The sequence below is a fragment of the Condylostylus longicornis genome, unplaced genomic scaffold, assembly GCF_029603195.1.
Source record: "Condylostylus longicornis isolate FDR11 unplaced genomic scaffold, ASM2960319v2 ptg000013l, whole genome shotgun sequence".
NCBI classification, from domain to species: Eukaryota; Metazoa; Arthropoda; class Insecta; order Diptera; family Dolichopodidae; genus Condylostylus; species Condylostylus longicornis.
Window position 1 is genome coordinate 16,743,561 of NW_026577982.1, and position 17,704 is coordinate 16,761,264.

The 17,704-nt window shown below is 25.2% G+C and overlaps 1 protein-coding gene across 3 annotated transcripts in view; it reads right to left on the reverse strand.

The window, feature by feature from the left end:
* Window positions 1-16,372, reverse strand: part of LOC129605232 (breakpoint cluster region protein) — an 87,444-nt gene extending 71,072 nt beyond the window's left edge. For 2 of the 3 annotated variants that reach the window (XM_055514854.1, XM_055514852.1), the window contains exon 1: window positions 15,893-16,372. In XM_055514854.1, the coding sequence (XP_055370829.1) occupies window positions 15,893-16,231 (339 nt within the window). In that variant the 5' untranslated portion in view covers window positions 16,232-16,372. Of the gene's footprint in view, window positions 1-8,235; window positions 8,701-15,892 lie in introns of those variants that run through there. The other variant, XM_055514855.1, reaches the window with a different exon arrangement.
* Between the last annotated feature and the right edge of the window lie 1,332 nt (window positions 16,373-17,704).

A 17,704-nucleotide genomic window follows, 5' to 3' on the forward strand; every position in this document is an offset into this window, starting at 1 on the left:
GTACATAACTATGTAAAATATAAGTAACTATAGTTCTATATTATAAATAAGAATTAAGTAGGATCAATAGAATAATAGACTTACTTACATATATATATATATATACATATATATATATAAGTGTGTGCCTCAAAAATATTATCTTATTACAACTTTATAAATTCCAAGAAATATTTGCAAAATATTTACACCAAAAAATGCTTTAAAAATAGTTTTTAAAGAATATTTTTTTTTTTAGCGAAGAACAAATTCTGATTCTCGTATATTTACACTTTTCTTCTCTAAAAATTATTATGCATGCAGAATTACAATTATTTTGAATTGATTTAAATTCCTTAAGTATATGTAAGTATTTTCCCTATTTATAAAATTTACATTTATACTTTCTTATTCAAACATGAGTTTTCTTGTATGTAAGTATAGATATTCATTCCATTTCAGTCGGAAATGGAATCAGTCGTACGGAAATTGAAAATAAAAGAGGGTTAAAAAACATAAAATTCTCATGAATTTAAAAATTTCATAAAATTTTTTTAAATAAATAGAAAAATTTTAAGTAGAATTTTTAGAAAGTATGAAATAATTTAAAATTAACAAATTGGACTTGTAGAAGAATACTCGTGCTTATTAGAACAAAGGATAAGCATGCATTGAATTGCCATCAAAATTAGCTCTGTAATTGTAAATTGAAAATTAGGATGGATGAAATGTTTAATAAAAATGTAACCGATACCCTAAAAAAGATTTATGAAATGTTCAGAAAATTTTTGCTCAATTTGAAAGTATCTAAGTGCATGTATACAATACTTAAACCCAGTTCAATATTTTTACTCCTACTGCCTTAAAATATATTTTAAGATAAAACTTTAACAATAAGGAGGAAAAGAACAAACAAAAAGTAGTTATTTTGTCCAGTGGTTATTTTAAAATTTTCTTTCTTATATTATTCATTATTATTTTTATTGTTAGTGAATTTTTGGTTAAATCTCAGTAACGAAAACAAAAATTATTTATAAAATAATTCAAAAAAAAAAATTTAAAAGGGAATAAAAAAAAGAAACCCTTAAATCCACTTTCCTTCGTTTCTCTTTCTCTATCCTATAATTTTCCTCATCATCTACCCTATACTTACTATCTGTTTTTATTTTATTGCTGGATGTCGTCGTCATTTTATTTTAATAGATAACAGAGAAAGAGGAATAAAAACAAAGAAAAATTAAATAAATTTTATCACTTCCTTAATAAAGCAATGAAATGTTATGAACCAGAAACACAAAAGCACTAACACACACAATAAAACAAGTAAATGAATGACAATTATGTATGAATACCAATTTAACCATACAACAGCCATAAACTCTGTGCAATGTTTTCTTCTTTTTAGAGATAAGTACAAACAATACAATAATTATAACTGAGAAAGGGTAGAAGAGGAAGACAGAAAAAAGGATGAATTTTCTTCCATGGAAAAAGGAAAATGAAAATTTTACAAAACGGCTTGTGCCCCGCACCGTTTGTTAGCCGGGCGAATGGGAATTTTTCTATATTGCCTGAAACAATTACAAAGACCATAGATTTCACATGTCTGCTCTATAAATTAAGTAGCTAATTGAATTTCCAATTCATATTTTTTCCCAACACACTAGATAAATATTTTGATTGACTTGATTTTTTTTTTAATGCTCATTTTCGATTATATAAATATAATCGGTTTCGTATTTAAAAATATAAAAATAAATCCAAAAACTCTAATAAAAAGAGCCAAGCTTTGATATGTTTCAGTGTTATTCCTTGTCCCTCGGCTTCCGTATTTTTCACTTTGCGCTTTTCCCTACTTTTTTCATTTATAAATGAAATTATAAACGTAAAAAGTAACTCTCAGTTAAAACAAAAATAAAAAACAAAATATTCTTTTCAGTTTTAGTTATTTAATACAATTAGATCAGGTTATTTATAGATATTGTGCACACTTGTACATATGTATGACATATTTAAAATTCAACCACGGAAACAATCCCCAATTCTTTAAGTTACCCAATAGTCAAAAATATATAAAAATAGATTATTCATTTTTCTGCTAAAAGGGGAGGACACTGTACCTATTACTAGTATATACTTATTTATGTAAGTATGTATGTATGGATTATTGTTCCTGCTTCTATATGCAAAAGTTAAAAAAAAAAATTCTCAAAGTGTATAAAGGATATAAAAATGGTCTAGCCGAAAATAGTAGTTTAATCCAATTTTATACTTAAGGAATAATATTTACATAATGTATTCTAATACATTAGTACATAAATATATAAGGTAAGTGTAGCTAATACTGACAGTGGCGGTAATACTGACATACATGAGGTTTTTTATAATTATTAAGAGATTTTATCTATACAACATATATATATTTTTTTATTTCTAGATTAATTCAAATTATCGCAATACTTCCTTTTATTTAGTTTTGAAATAACTCCAAAATATTGAACATAAATCAGTTTTGTTTCCATAGACATAGCAAAAGTGGGTTGCATTGGAGAATTTCTTATACTTTTTGCTTAATTTTTCCGATTTTGTTTTTATTGTTTTTTGACTTATTTGACGGTTAAAAATATATGTATTTATATTAAATTAAATATTTTGATTATTCTTTATCTTATTTTATAAGTTATTCGGAGTAAAAACGTTAAATAAATAAGAATTTTAAAAAATAATTCCTATCAGTATTAGGAACATCTAAAATTCGACCCTGCTTCTATTACTGACATATGTGTCAGTAATACGTCAAAAATCCGTATTTTTACAAATGTCGTCATTTTTAGAATATTTAAATTTTTATTTTCGTATTTATTTAATTAAAATCGAATTTGAATTTTCTTTCTAATGTCCGAATTCTGACACTAAGAATTTACTACAGGTTCGGAGTATTTTAGCTTTAAAAACGGGTGTCGGTAATACGATCTAAAGAGGGTCAATATTATGTACAAAATTATGTCAGTATAAAGTTTTAATTTTGATATTCATTTTAATTAATAAAAATAATTTCTTTATACTTTAAAATTGTTTAAACTATTTCTGTCGAATGAAAATCGATTACATTTGTGAAAACTTATATCTGACTGCGACCTTTTTACCTTTTTAATAGTGATATTCGTCTAACAAATTGTGTGTCAATATTGTATACAATACTGTCAATAAAACAGTACAATTCGCTTTCTAAAAAAATGCTTTGAAATTACTGTAAACGTTAACGTCATAACAAATATCACAACGGAAATGGTTCTTTTTAAATAAGAAAAGGAGTCCTTTTTAATAACCCGAAATGTTGTTCCAAAAATTAAGAATGGGTTGCTCTCGTTACGTACTTAATACATAAATAGTCTTTGTTAAAGCAAAAAGCAGCTTTAGAATAGGCTTATTAGCAGCTTTAGAATATATTGATATGATTTCTTATAATTTCGTGTGATCGGTACATCATATTTTAGGTATTATTTATAAGAATACATCTGTAGCAAATATTACTTATAATACTTTATAAAAAATTATATAATTTCGAATTAGATTTTCATAAATATCTTTTAAAAATTTTTATTTATTCATTGTTGCATATTAAGACTACTAGCAAAAGTACATTCTACAGTAATAATAAATTCAAATCAGCTGAATTTCACATATTTTTACCTTTAATTCAATAAAAAATATTTTTTTTATTTTTGTTTGAATTATAATATGATAAATTTTTAATTTTTTTTTTAAATAAAATGAAATATCCGTAGAAATCCAAATTATTATTCCATTTTTATTGAATATTATCATTTTAACCATTTTAAACCATTATTCATATATAGAATATGGATTACAGCATATAAAATTACATTGTCAGTATTAGGAACACAAACTGTCAGTAATAGACACAAACATTTGCGGTTATGTCAATATTAGGAACATTTTTTCTCTTCGTCTTTAATCGAAAAATTATGAATTAAAAAATATTTTGATTAAATAATTTTATAAAAAACATTATTCCCAATTATCCAAATTATTCAAAAAATCGGAAATACGATCATTTATTGTGTCCCACATATAAAATATCTCACGCCAAAGTTGAATTTGTTGCGAAATATGTCAGTAATAGGGACACTTACCTTATATGTATATTAACTAAAATATAGTCAAATAATAAACTTTTACATTCTTCTTACGAGTATAAGAACATAAAATAATATAGGTTTCCATTCAATAAAAATTTGCATGAGTGTTTCCACTTTTACAACCTTATAATGTTTTCAAATAGGAATTTTAATTATATGATAGAATTATTACACAAGTGACAATTAGATATAAATCTATTGTTTAATATGCATAAGCATAATTTAATTGTTAAGAGACTTAAGTGTAGCACAGTATAGGCTTGCAAGTAAATATAATTTATTTGAATGTCAAACATCACCCTGTAATGCATAATATCTAATCAAAAGACGAAATTCATATTACTTACATATATCAATTTGAATTTACAATATTCTTAAAAACACGTTTACCTCAAAAGAAATAATTCAGTATCTTATTAATCATAAGTAAAGATAAGATATTAGTCGACAGTGAATGTGGTCATACTTGGTTTTTATAAAAGATTTGTAAAATCAAAAATTTTGAAATACCAATTGAAATATGAAACTCTTTTGCATTTGAAATCATCAGAAAACCTCACACAAGTCAATATTTAATTAAATATCTCTAATATTCTTAAATGAATAATAATTTGAAAATAAAATTAGAAAGATTGCGAGAATTTTCTATAAAAATTTCTCTCATTGACATTATAACTCAATAATTTCGGAAGTGTAAACAACACCTAATATATTTTATTTAAAATTAAACGCATGCAGATTTCTTCTACTTAAACATGGAATTGCATATTAATAATTTCTGTATAGGTACACAAACACACACACACACAATTATATATATAGATATATGTACATGATTGTACTCGTATTAATACGCAAGCAAAAATATAACAATAATATTAAGTCATTTATTGGCAACACTTAAAAAAATATCGTAAATAAAAGTCAAAACAAAAATTATATATGTATGTAGAAAAATATAGAGTGTATAATAAAAAATACATACAAAGCCAATAATATATATATACACATATGTGTACTATTATTAAATAAATTGATAGAAATAACTTCAAAAAAAAGAAAAGAAAAAATCATAATAAATGAGTAAAAACAGGAGGAACACACTAATATCGTACAAAATGACATTATTTATTTATAGAGCTCATGATAAGATAAATAAATATTAAGATATATATATTAAAATTAACATATAGTTACTTATATGCATACATAGTTATATTCGATATTCATATATGAATAACCATACTCACACTTATGGATTGTATAACAATATTGAATGTATAAGCAAATTTTTTATGATATGAATCAGACACAATTAACTAACAATTGTTATGTGTACATGCCTACATATACACTTATGCAGGTAGCTTTTTGAAAAAAAATATTGAAATTACATTGGAGTTCACCAGCTAATATTTTTCCTATTTCACAGATTGAAATCGGTAACGTATAACGCACATCTAGATTTTATTCCACTATATTACATAAGTATAATAAATTGCTTTTAAGTCTGGAAAATTTGCTAATTTTAGATAAAGTTTAAAAGGATAAGAAAGATACAATAACTTTTATATATGTATGTATTATGTACATCAGTACAGAAGTTCTTTGTGTACTTAAAATTCCCGTTGCTTAAATTGAACTCCAATTTCATGAGTAAATTTGGATTACAGTTTGTGAAATGCTGCAAAATTCGATTGGAATTATAAAATCTTTTATTCAAGATTAAATTCATTTAAAATTTATATTTGAAATAAATCAGGAAAACAATTAATAGCGAATCATACTAAATAACCAAATGCTCATAACAATTTAAAGGAAGCTTTTATGAACTTACTTAAGTATCAACCTGTACTTTATTAATACGCATGTAATTTTGAAATCTATTTATTTTTTTTTTCTCTAAAATAACTTTTATTTAAATATGACTAAAATCAAATTAAATAATGTGTCATTATTAACAACCAGTGTGAACTTTACTTAACTCTTGGAAGTTAGGTTGTTTTTTTATAGTTAAATGAAAAGTTTATTTATTTGTTTTGCTTTAACAATCAAACATGATAAAGTTTTAAATTTCTAAAATACATACATATGTATTTATGTACTTATGTATATTTTAAATAGGTTCATTTAACGCATATTTATACATGCATATATACATATACTTTTATACAGAGTTATAGTTAACTATAATGTGCATATTAGTAAATATTATCGATAAGTTGAAAATTAAGCAAAATATAATAAAAATTCAATTTCGAATTTTTGCAAAGTTTAATTTAATTACAATTTGTACTCTACATCAATAAATTTGTTAAAATTTTAAAGTAAGTGTGAGTAAGTACAATAAATAAATGCCAAACTGTCGTACACAAAAGTTTAAATTGTTGCATTCTCAATGATTACGTTCTTAGGTATACGGGAAGATAATGTAACATTTCATGAATAAATCTATATTCGGATTAAAAAGCAGTAAATAATTCGAGAACTAAATATGAATACGAAAAATTATAATGCAAGCCACATAATTATACATATATGTACATATATAATTATTAATTTCATCAGAATTTAAATTTTAGATTAGTTACGTAAATAAAAAAAAAAAAAACATTAATTTGGCAAATAAGTTACTCATTTTTCATAAAAAATTTGAGTCATTCAATATTTAGACGTTATCAAAATTTCGAACTAACCTAATATATCATTTTGAATATTATTTTGCTTTTGTTCAAGGTCAAAAAAGAAATTTACTGTACGTAAAGTACAAACGTGTACATAAGCTTCGTATTTTTGAATGTTAAACAAAAAAATTATTAGCAAAGAGCTTCTATTTTGTGATGCAGGATTGCATGAAATTATTAAGTGTTTTATTTTTAACAAAAATTTCACATTAATGCGCGAAATAATTGCATACACAACTCCTTTCAAATTTTTATCGAAAATCTATTTTGCTTCCAGTTTTTCTAAGAATTTTTTCGAATAAGGATAGTTACAGTTTATATTAATTCACATTTTCATGAACGCCTAGTAAGTATTTTACGAGCGCTGAAAGCAAGTAATGCAGAACATAAGTAAGTAAAATTTAGCCTATGTTTTCTGAATTTGCAAATTTCGGTGAATTCCTCAACAAAGTCTACATTTTGTCTGCATTTTATTCATAATCAAAAAAATTAGTGTTTTTAAGATATAAAATAATAATGACGTATTCATATCAGGATTTTAAAAAGAACCTGGAATATTTAATTCTATCTCGAAAGTATACTATATGGATATAAAAAAGCTAAGTAATTTAAGTAACCAAGTACAGTGACAAATAATAATAAAATGATATCATTCCATTACCATATCTGTTATAAATTTACAACGTGACGTTTATCAAGAATTTTTTTATTATTTCTTTTCTTATTTTTTATTTTATTTTGTTATATTCATGTTTTCTTATTTAAGTGAACACACTAAAATTAAAGTAAGTAATTTAAATTTAAGTGTTGTATACGTGTATGTATTAAATAGGTAATCATGAGATTTTAATGAAATTTGTAAAAAAGACAAACAGGCAGGCAAGACACCGAGTCAGTTCCAAATGGGCTTTGTAACATTAATTCACATGAGAGCAACTTGTTTGAATTCGATTGATTGCATCGTTCTGAGAGAATTGTTAGACAGATTCATTCAGATACGAGGCATCTAGACTTGGCACAATATACTCTTATATTTCAATAGAACGTAACTGATGTGATCTTTCTACGTTCTATTACTACTACAAAGTATATAACAAATTCAATATGAAATAGATATGAAAATAATTAACGTCTTCCTTTTTCATATCATAAACGGAATAAATGCCATACCCAAGTAGCAAAAATTCTAATTTAAAAGCAGTTATTGCATTAAATTCAATTTGAAACACTTTCTGTACTTATGATTTTTATACTTTCTTAACAGTAATCAACGCAGAAATAATAAAAAAAAAATAATAATTAATGGTAAATTAAAAATGGGAAATAAGTATAAGATGAAATAGTTTTTTTTTCATGAAATAGGCAATTGAAAATTTAATTAAAAAAATTTTTTTTAAGTTTTCCATTACTTTCACTTTCCACTTTTTGAACATTTTGTATGTGAATTTCGTTCCACTCCAGTATCTACCAAAAAGGAAATTTTTTTTTTAAATTTTGCTCAAAATTCACTGATGATTTATTTTTTGTTCATTAATATTTTTAATTAACTTTTTGTTTTCTTTCTTATACCTATTCTAATATTTAAAAATTTAATAAAGATTTTTAATAACAAGTTTTTTTAAAATTTGATTTCATAATAAATTTTTTTATCGTAAGATTCTTTCTTTTTTTTTTCAAAAATTTTATATTTTTTTCACTCTTTCTCTCTTAATGGTTACTCGATTTGAATCGATAACAGTGTTATTAAGATTATTATTATAATTGTTTATCATAGTTATCAACACAAAATTTCTCATTAAATTTTAAATCAGATCACATAAAAAAGTTCACGTTAATCCCGTTTTTAATTTGCTATTGGGAAAAATTACTTTAAACGTTTACAAAAGTCAACGAATAACTGAATTTACTTAAAAAAATAAAATAAAAAAAAGTAGACTTAAAATGAATTTTTAATTGGTAGAATTAAAAAAAATTGTGTAAATATTCTTGTGCAGGTGTTTTTATCAAATAAGAAACTGAAAAAAACATTATTTATCTACCAACACATAAAAAATATTACGATATTATTTTAATTAAGTTGTATGTATGTATGCGAGAAGCATATAAATTTGTACATATTATATCAAATAAGAACAAGTAATCTTACGATATTTGATAAGATAATAAAATTTAACAGAAACAATATTGTTGTTGCTTTTTTGGAGCTTTTACTGTTGTTTTTTATTTTCGATATAATTTATGATTCTTATAGAAACAACAAAAAGTTAGGAATTTTTTAAATTAATTGCGCAGGGTAGAGTCATTGTAATGTATCACAATAGTGTTTCATATGATGGACTGCCCATAAAATCAGCCGAATTAATAGCATTTCAACTCAAACTATCTAAAATTGTTGAGAATTTTCATTTCTCGTTAGTTTTTATATTTAATTTACTTCATATCTTCCGGTTGTCATAAAATTATCCATAAAATCAGCCAACGTTCGTCTGTATTGGGCACACAAAGCCTTACAACGGCGCTACAACAAATTTGTAATATTTTTATTAACTTTGTAAGTAGATAACATAAGTCACACTCTGTATTGGAACAACATATTTAAAATTTTATTCAGCAGATTTTAAAAATATTTTTTTTTAAAAAGTTAAGTAATATTTTATATTTTAAATTCTACTGTGTTACAGTATACAGTACCTACAGACATACTCACGTTGGCAACTTAACCATATAAAATTATAGCATCCACATCAAAATAGTAAAATAGTTTAAACGAAAATTTTATGACAAATGGAAGATGTGAAGGAAATCGAAACATATGGAATTTTTCTTAATTATAGTAAGTAAATTACACTTGCACAACATATGTACATATTCCAAAATGAATACGTACGGTATATTTATAAGTAAAAATGTATTTTAAAATTAACTAATTTATTAAATAATAAATGTTGTATAAAAACAAATGAGAATTTTAAAGAGAAATATTTTGTGTCAAAAAAGTTTTTCAAAATTGTACAAAAGAAAGCACATACAATGTTTGTTCAATGTAAAAATCATAAGCAAAACGTAAAATAATTATAAGATTTTTACGCTATGCAGAACACAATTAAACTAAAATTCAAATTCGAAATACTTAATTCAATTTAAATAATTAATCAAATTATGCAGATAGAATTTCTTTGATGAAAAAGAACAACCAACAGTTTTAAATCAGAATTTTTCTAATCGAATCCAATAATATTATTCGGAATTTATTTAAACTTTAATTCAAAAATGAACGCAAAATATAAATCACAAAAAATGTCAATTTTATTATGTCATACTTTTATTATAGTAAATGGCATTTAAGCATTTGTGAAAGTAAGTACATAATATACAAAGTGTACTATGTACTTACTTATAAACAAAAAAATTTACATTAATTATAACATTTTAATTAAAATATTCAAAATACATATATGTATGAAAGTAATAGGAAAGTACTTGAGTAAATAAGTAAATATTACATTTTAAAATAAATACTTATTAATGACAAGTTACATTTTTCTCTTTATAGTTTCATACGTATTCTGAAACTAAGTATAAGCTATATGCTAATGTAATAAATAACTAATATGTGCTATAAATAACCATTAATTGTAAAAAGAGTTTAAAATTTACTTATCTATTTACAAATTTATGTTAATGTAAACAATACTAATGCATTACTTTAGAAAATAAGTATTCTAATTTGATTTGTAATCATTTATTGTAAGAATTTCTAACACGAATGAAGCAGAAAACTGACAAAACAAAAAAAATAGGTAAGAGGAGGTCTAGTTGTCTAATATATTGAATATATTAAAATGTTTAATTGCAATCAACAAAATTAAAAGTTCACTGACTTTTAAAATTTAGATTTTATTCCTAAACAAATATGCTTAGGTCCGCATAAAAAAAATTTCTATTTACTTGTCATTTAAAAAGGGTGCTTGAATATACCTACATAATATACTTATATATGTATATGTCAGCAAATTATTTATTTTCGAAGTTATTTTATTTGTTTAAGATTAGTGATGTTAAAAAAGATTCTTTAAGAAATGTTTTTTTAGTACATAGTAGTTATGGTAAACTTGCATATCTGCTAGTTCGTTTTATACGTTAATTATGAATATACGATTATAGAAAAAAAAGGTTTTAAATAAGTGTTTCTTTCAAATAAATACAAAAAAAGTCTAAAACATAGTTTAACAAAATGCTTTCCAATTGTAACGTTTTAGTTTTACCAACAAGTAGACCACACAATCACAACATAAGCATGGCATACTAATCAAAGTCATGGCACAAGTTATCATTCATTAGCTTTTACCAATTATTATTGAAAATATACATACATATATTTTCAATAATAATTTCAAAAATACAAAATTTATACGACTATGACTGCCAATAACAAATAACCTCAAGCTTAATACGAGTACTTGTTGACTTCATTTATTTAATTAAAATAATGTAAATTTAAGTTAGTTATTAAGTATTAGGTTTAAGTACCTAATTTTTATTGATATTAGATTCATGAAAACATTCTGCTTAAACAAGGCTTTAGTAATCTTCTCATATTGATTAATACTTTTTGTATTTTTATAAAATTTCATTTAACAAATTGTAATTTTAATGGATTTTTCATCAAAATGGTTTTTATTTTCATGCGTGGTTACATAAGTAATTTATGTAAATAATGATAACAGCAAACAATAAATTGAAAATAAAATTATTTCCGCAAAAACTCCTACCAATAATTATCTTAAATTATAAATAATTGATGAACCTAAAATTATGAAACTAACAAAACTTAGACTTTATTATCAACGCAAATAATTATGCAGTTGAGACTTGAAATTCAATTAACAATTTAAATGAACACTTAATCGTAAAACAAAATTTACATGCCGTTTATTATTTAACTTTCAACAGAAGTTAAATTTACTGACTCAAAACGTTAGATAAGGTTTTAGTCGTGGTTAATACATGATGAACATGAATAATTTTGTATGTACTATCATAACACTAGCAAGACTGTTATATATTTGCACAATACCTCATAAAGAAATTAAACTGATTGCAATTTTCAACTTCCGTTTGTGTTTAAATTTTATACGATCGTATATTAGAATTATAAGTGTACCTTTGTGTGCTCTAGAATGTATCAGAAGGAACATAAGCAGAAGCAGGATTTTTATTATGTCGGACAGTAGGGCTGTTCTCGGGGCCCTCTTGTCTGATGTAGTGGGATCCAGGCTGCTGAAAGAATGCATTGGCGTCCTTGGCGTCCTGGCCAGGTACAACAAATTAACCTTGATGTGGGTGCCGGGACACTACGGGGTGGACGGGAACGAGAGAGCTGATGGTCTTGCCAGGGATGGAGCGGCGGCTCCCTTCATTGGGCGGGAGCCATGCTTTGGGGTGCCCAAGACAACGGTCTTGCGCGCCCTCAGTGAATGGGAGGAGCGGGCCAGAGTTGAACACTGGGACAGCTGCCTGGGCCTGTCGCACTCTAGGAAATTTGTGCGTCCCCTGGGACTGGGGGGCAGGATCTGACTTTGCTCAGTCGTCCAAATTTGAGAACATTAGTGGAGGCTCTCATTGGACACTGCCTCGCGAGGGTCCACCTGAAAAGGATGGGCGTGGTGGCGGATGAGGTTTGCCGTTTATGCCTGGAGGAGGACGAAACCATGGAGCACTTACTCTGTGAGTGCGAGGCGTTTGCTCGCCTGCGGCTGAGGTGGTTGGGGGGGGAGCTTTGTGACCTCGGGGAGGATCTCGCAGCTTGATGTGGCTACCATGCTGCGGTTTGTCAGGGGCCTAAGAATAGAGCTAATGTAGGGGTATGGGAATCACAAAAGATCCTATGGGTGGACGTAAGTGGGGCCTAGGGGCCTCGGTCCCCGTGGAAAAAAAAAAAGTGTACTTTCCGATAACATCCTATATACACATATACACGAAACTGATGTTACTAATAAAACGTAGGATTTTATGTTTCTTAACTCTTTCATACACCGAATCATTAATTATTGAATTTTAGAAAAAAGAACAAAAAAAAAACCAAAAACAAAAGATTAAATTTTATTTTTTTTGTGCATATATTAAAATAGCATTTTTTTTTTCTTTGTATTTTATTTTAGGGCGTTAATATTTTTTAAAAAAGTTATTAAAAACAATGGAAAAAATTTTTTAACCTTTACAATGGAATCAATTATTATGTTAAAAAACTTACTTATAGTTAAAATAAGTTTTTTTTTGTGGGTTTTTAAAATTAACGAAACTTTGTATAAAATTTTCACAATTCAAACGGGCATTAATCAATATTGTAAAGGTGAAAAATTTTATATTTTCATTTCTAAAGCAAATTATAGAGTGAGAAATTGTTTAAGTAATTGGTTAAAATTTAAAAAAATTGTGCATTTAATTTTTAACTAAAGTGAAGAAAGTGAATTGGTAAAAACTTTATTATTTAAGTATAATATACTCATTTTGCGAAAAACTTAAAAACTAAGTGCAGAAGTTTTACAAAACTTTAAAAATATCAAAACCAAGAAAAAACAATTACCTAAATGTTGAAATAAAATTCGTGCAGGTGCTCAAGTTTTCAAAATTTTACACTCAAGTTTAACAAAATTATTTTACGTAATTTATGTGATGTTGACATTAGTAAAGGTGGAGTTAAGTAACTACATCTTTATAGTTAATCAATGCTGTTATATCAATCAAATAATAACTTGATCATTCATATTTAATAATAAATTATATTTTAGTTTAAAAAATCCATGACCAACTTGTTTAAACACTATTTATTCATCTTTATACATTTGTTATATTTACTTCATTTTAGTATACTTAATGTAAGTTATGCTTATTCACAATATTATTCAAATCAATGAAGAGTAAATTGCACTAACAGTAAATATGTAATTGTGTAATGTTGAAGTAAGTATATTTTATAGTTTCCTTTATGAATGTAAAAGGAAACCTCAACATCCTTTTGTAATTTTTCTTTGAAAAGCCAAAACACCTGTCTACTTACTGCTCAATTATTCAGAATAAACAACAAGTAAATAAAAAAATAAATACTTAAACAATTATTGTGACATGTGCGAATGGTATTGAAATTTAATAGTGATAACAGACAGGTGACTTTATTGGCAATGTGATGTGTGGAAATGATCCTTTAATTCTTTTAATTTAATTTTAAGAAATATTTTAGTTTTGCTTGTTCTAATGTAATTAAGTAATACAACTCTCGCACAAAACAACTTTTAAGTTCAATATGATAAACTCCTAATGTAAGAATATATAGTAGGAAAAATTCGTTTTAATTTTTAATATCTAGTACGTAATAATTTTACATTAAGACCTTATCAGATTCATATTAACTTTATGATAAAGAATACAATACGAAGATATTAAAAATTTCGAGTTCATTCTCTTAAAGAATAATTTTTAAGTATTATTTCGCCTCTTAAACGCTCTATTAAAATAATAGTTTTAACCTACTTATTAAAAATAAAAAACTTAACAATCATTGGACTTTAACTGAAAATTTTAATTTGCACTTAACATTGATAAATCTTATAAAAAATGCATTTCGAATACAATTGCAATACTAAGTAATGTAGTTAGTTTATTACTAAGCTCTATAACTAATCTACAGAATTAGGACTAAAAGAGTAAATTATTCACCTAATAATTTAATACGCATTTTTTTAAGTTGTTTTTGAATATTTTTTACAGGTCTATGGTTTTTTCATATTCCAATAATTACTTTATATGTACCTATGTACCTACTTACTTTAATAATTATAAGCGTATATAACATACGTATACGTATAACTAACTACATTACTTACCACGTATAAGTTGAATAGTATAGTTATGTAGGTTAAAACCATCACTATTAATTTTTTTTTTTTTATTTCATTTTTTAGTTAATTAATTAGGTGTGGGTAATTATTTAAAAATTACTAATAGTACTTATGTGTAGTTACATTTATATAGTTTATATCATATAAGGCAAATTTTTATGCTTATAACTGAAACTAGGTTTTCAAAATGAAAAATCCTAACATTGAAATTGAATAGAATATTTTGATATATAGGTACCTTTTTACTTAAGTATTTACTTAATTATTTTGTATAGATCGTTGATTGGCTAATTAGAGCAAGGAAATGCAAACTAATTATTTTAAACAATTAATATTATAAATTCAAGTCAACGGATAAAAAGATGTAAGCATATCTTCTTAATGTTTTGACATAAAGTTTGACATAAGTCATGTGGATTATGAAAAAAAATAGCGTAGACGCGTTTCTATACTAGTGTTATTGTAAATATCAATAGGTAGGTTTTCAGCATAATTTTAAAATTTTTTTGAATTTACTTTTAGTTATCGATTAAATATAAGAAAAAGCTTCAGCAGGTAAGTATTGACTCTACTTTTTTTTCTTTGCTATGAACTGACCAAGACAAACATTTGACTGATAACTCTGACAATACAAAAATTTTGTACACACCCACTTAAGTACTAAGAGTTATGTATAATAAACTGTTCTTCTTGTTCGGGTATGTTAATAAATATGTGTCAAATAATAATGAGCAATATGTAGGTTTTACTCAACTATAATAGGGGGAATAATATGGATCAAATGTGGAATCAATTAAAAATGGACAACTTAAACACAATCATCGCAATAGAAAAGTTGCTATTCATACACGATACCATGAATGATAATGTTAAACACAACATCACACTTATAAAAAGAGAAATGATTTTGAAGTAAACAACGAGAAATTGTAATCTTATAAACATCCCGATGAGTAGAACACAAAAACATATAAACAGTTTAATATCAAAGGCAATCAGAATAATAAACTACCAAGAGGACTTTAAAACACTGTAGTATTCAAAAAGCCTAGAGGTTTGTTCAAAAATTTTTACTTATAATTTTGTTAAAATTATAAGTAGCTACCTACCTTCTTATATAGGTTACCAACTCAAATGTATAATTTTAAATAAAGATTTATCAACTTACATCTTCATTATGTTTATTATCCTCGTTATTAGTCATCAATATTCCATCTTGATTTTCAGTACCATTACCAGGGCCTTGATGTTGTTGTAATGATGTTGTTGGTGCTTCAAATAAAGTAGTTGGATCACCACCTGATTCTTTATATTTTTCAACATCGGATAATAAACGCTCTAAATATTCAACGTATAATGTTTCTTGTTCAATCTCTTTTCTCAATTCATTAATTTTTTGTTTATGATTCTCAAGACTTTTACGTACATCCTGTTCCCATTGATCAGAAAGAGAACTTTGAGGAAATCTTTGTGTCCATAAACGTTGAAAATCGCTAAACACGCTCATGATGATAAACGTTTTTAATCGAATATTAAAATATAATCAATAGGATACTTATATATTTTTTTATTAAAAATGAAAAAAATTTTCTTTAATTTCTTTTGATAACCCACTATTTCCTAGATATTTGCTCTTAATTTATGGTAAGAACTTTTTTTTCTATACAACATTTATATGGTAAAAAAAAACCTTAAACTTTTCTAACATTTTATTTTTAACAGAATTTTTTTTTTATGTAAAAGCACAAATTTTTTTCTTAAGAAAAATCGATTTTCTTAATTTATTCAACACAAATAATGTAATAAATTCTACATTGTTAAGAAAAGAAAAAAAAACATAAAATTTGAGATCCAATCAATGGAATACAAATAGAAACCACAACTAAATCAAAATAGAAATTTAACACCTTCGCACTTGATCTGTTGGCATAACACTTTTTTCTTAATGGAAATTTTTGTGGAGAGAAATTTATTTTTGTTTTTTATAAATATTTTTTATTAAAATATCAAAATTTTCTTTTTGAGTTACATAAATTTTACAAAAAAAAAATTTGAAAATGATACTGCATTTATGATTGTTGAAAATTTTTGCATTATTTGCACAATACACAAAAAGATTGCAACACAACTTATCGGATTTTCAATCTTTTTTTCTATTTGACAGACACGTCAAATGCTCCAGATCCAATTTGGGTGGAGACTGGATAAATAGTAAAAAAAAAATCTTTTTTATTTTAATTTTCTCCTCACATTTTTATAATTTTGATATTAAAGAAAAAATACTTCAAATTGTTCTATAGAAAAAAATTCTTATTAAATGTTACAACTTAAAAAAAAAAAAATTTTTCATTTACATATATTTTATTTATGTATAAAATAATTGGCAACAAAAAAAACTTCTTGTTTTTTTTCTTAAATAATTTTTTTTAATACCGTTGCGAACTTGTAAATTTCTTAGAAATTACCAATATACTTTCACCACGACGTTTAAAACTCAACTGTCAAAGTTTTTCGATGAAAATTTGCAACTTATAGTGTTCCATTTCCATTTTTCCTCCATCTGACATCTATACAGAAAATATGAGTTTTACGTCTCCTCCTAAACCAGGGATGGCAAATAGGGTTTGATCAAAGTGCCAAAATTTGGGGAAATTTATTGTCACACTTTTTCCCGTGCCAGCACAGTACCAAGTACAGGTATGGTTAGGTAAATACAATATTATGACAAGTTGTAATAATATTTATTTATACATATTATAGTTCAAGGTATAAAAATTAATAAATACAGATAGAAAAAATATTAATTTAATTTTTTATCAGAAACTTTTTGTTTCATATTACTTGCAAGAGTTTTTATGTCGGGCTGGTACATTGTTGACTGCAGAGTAATACATGCTGCCGAATCTTCCTCTGTTAATCTGTTTCTAGTCTTTGAATGTACATGATTCAAAACGGAAAAAAGACTTTCGCAAGAGTAAGT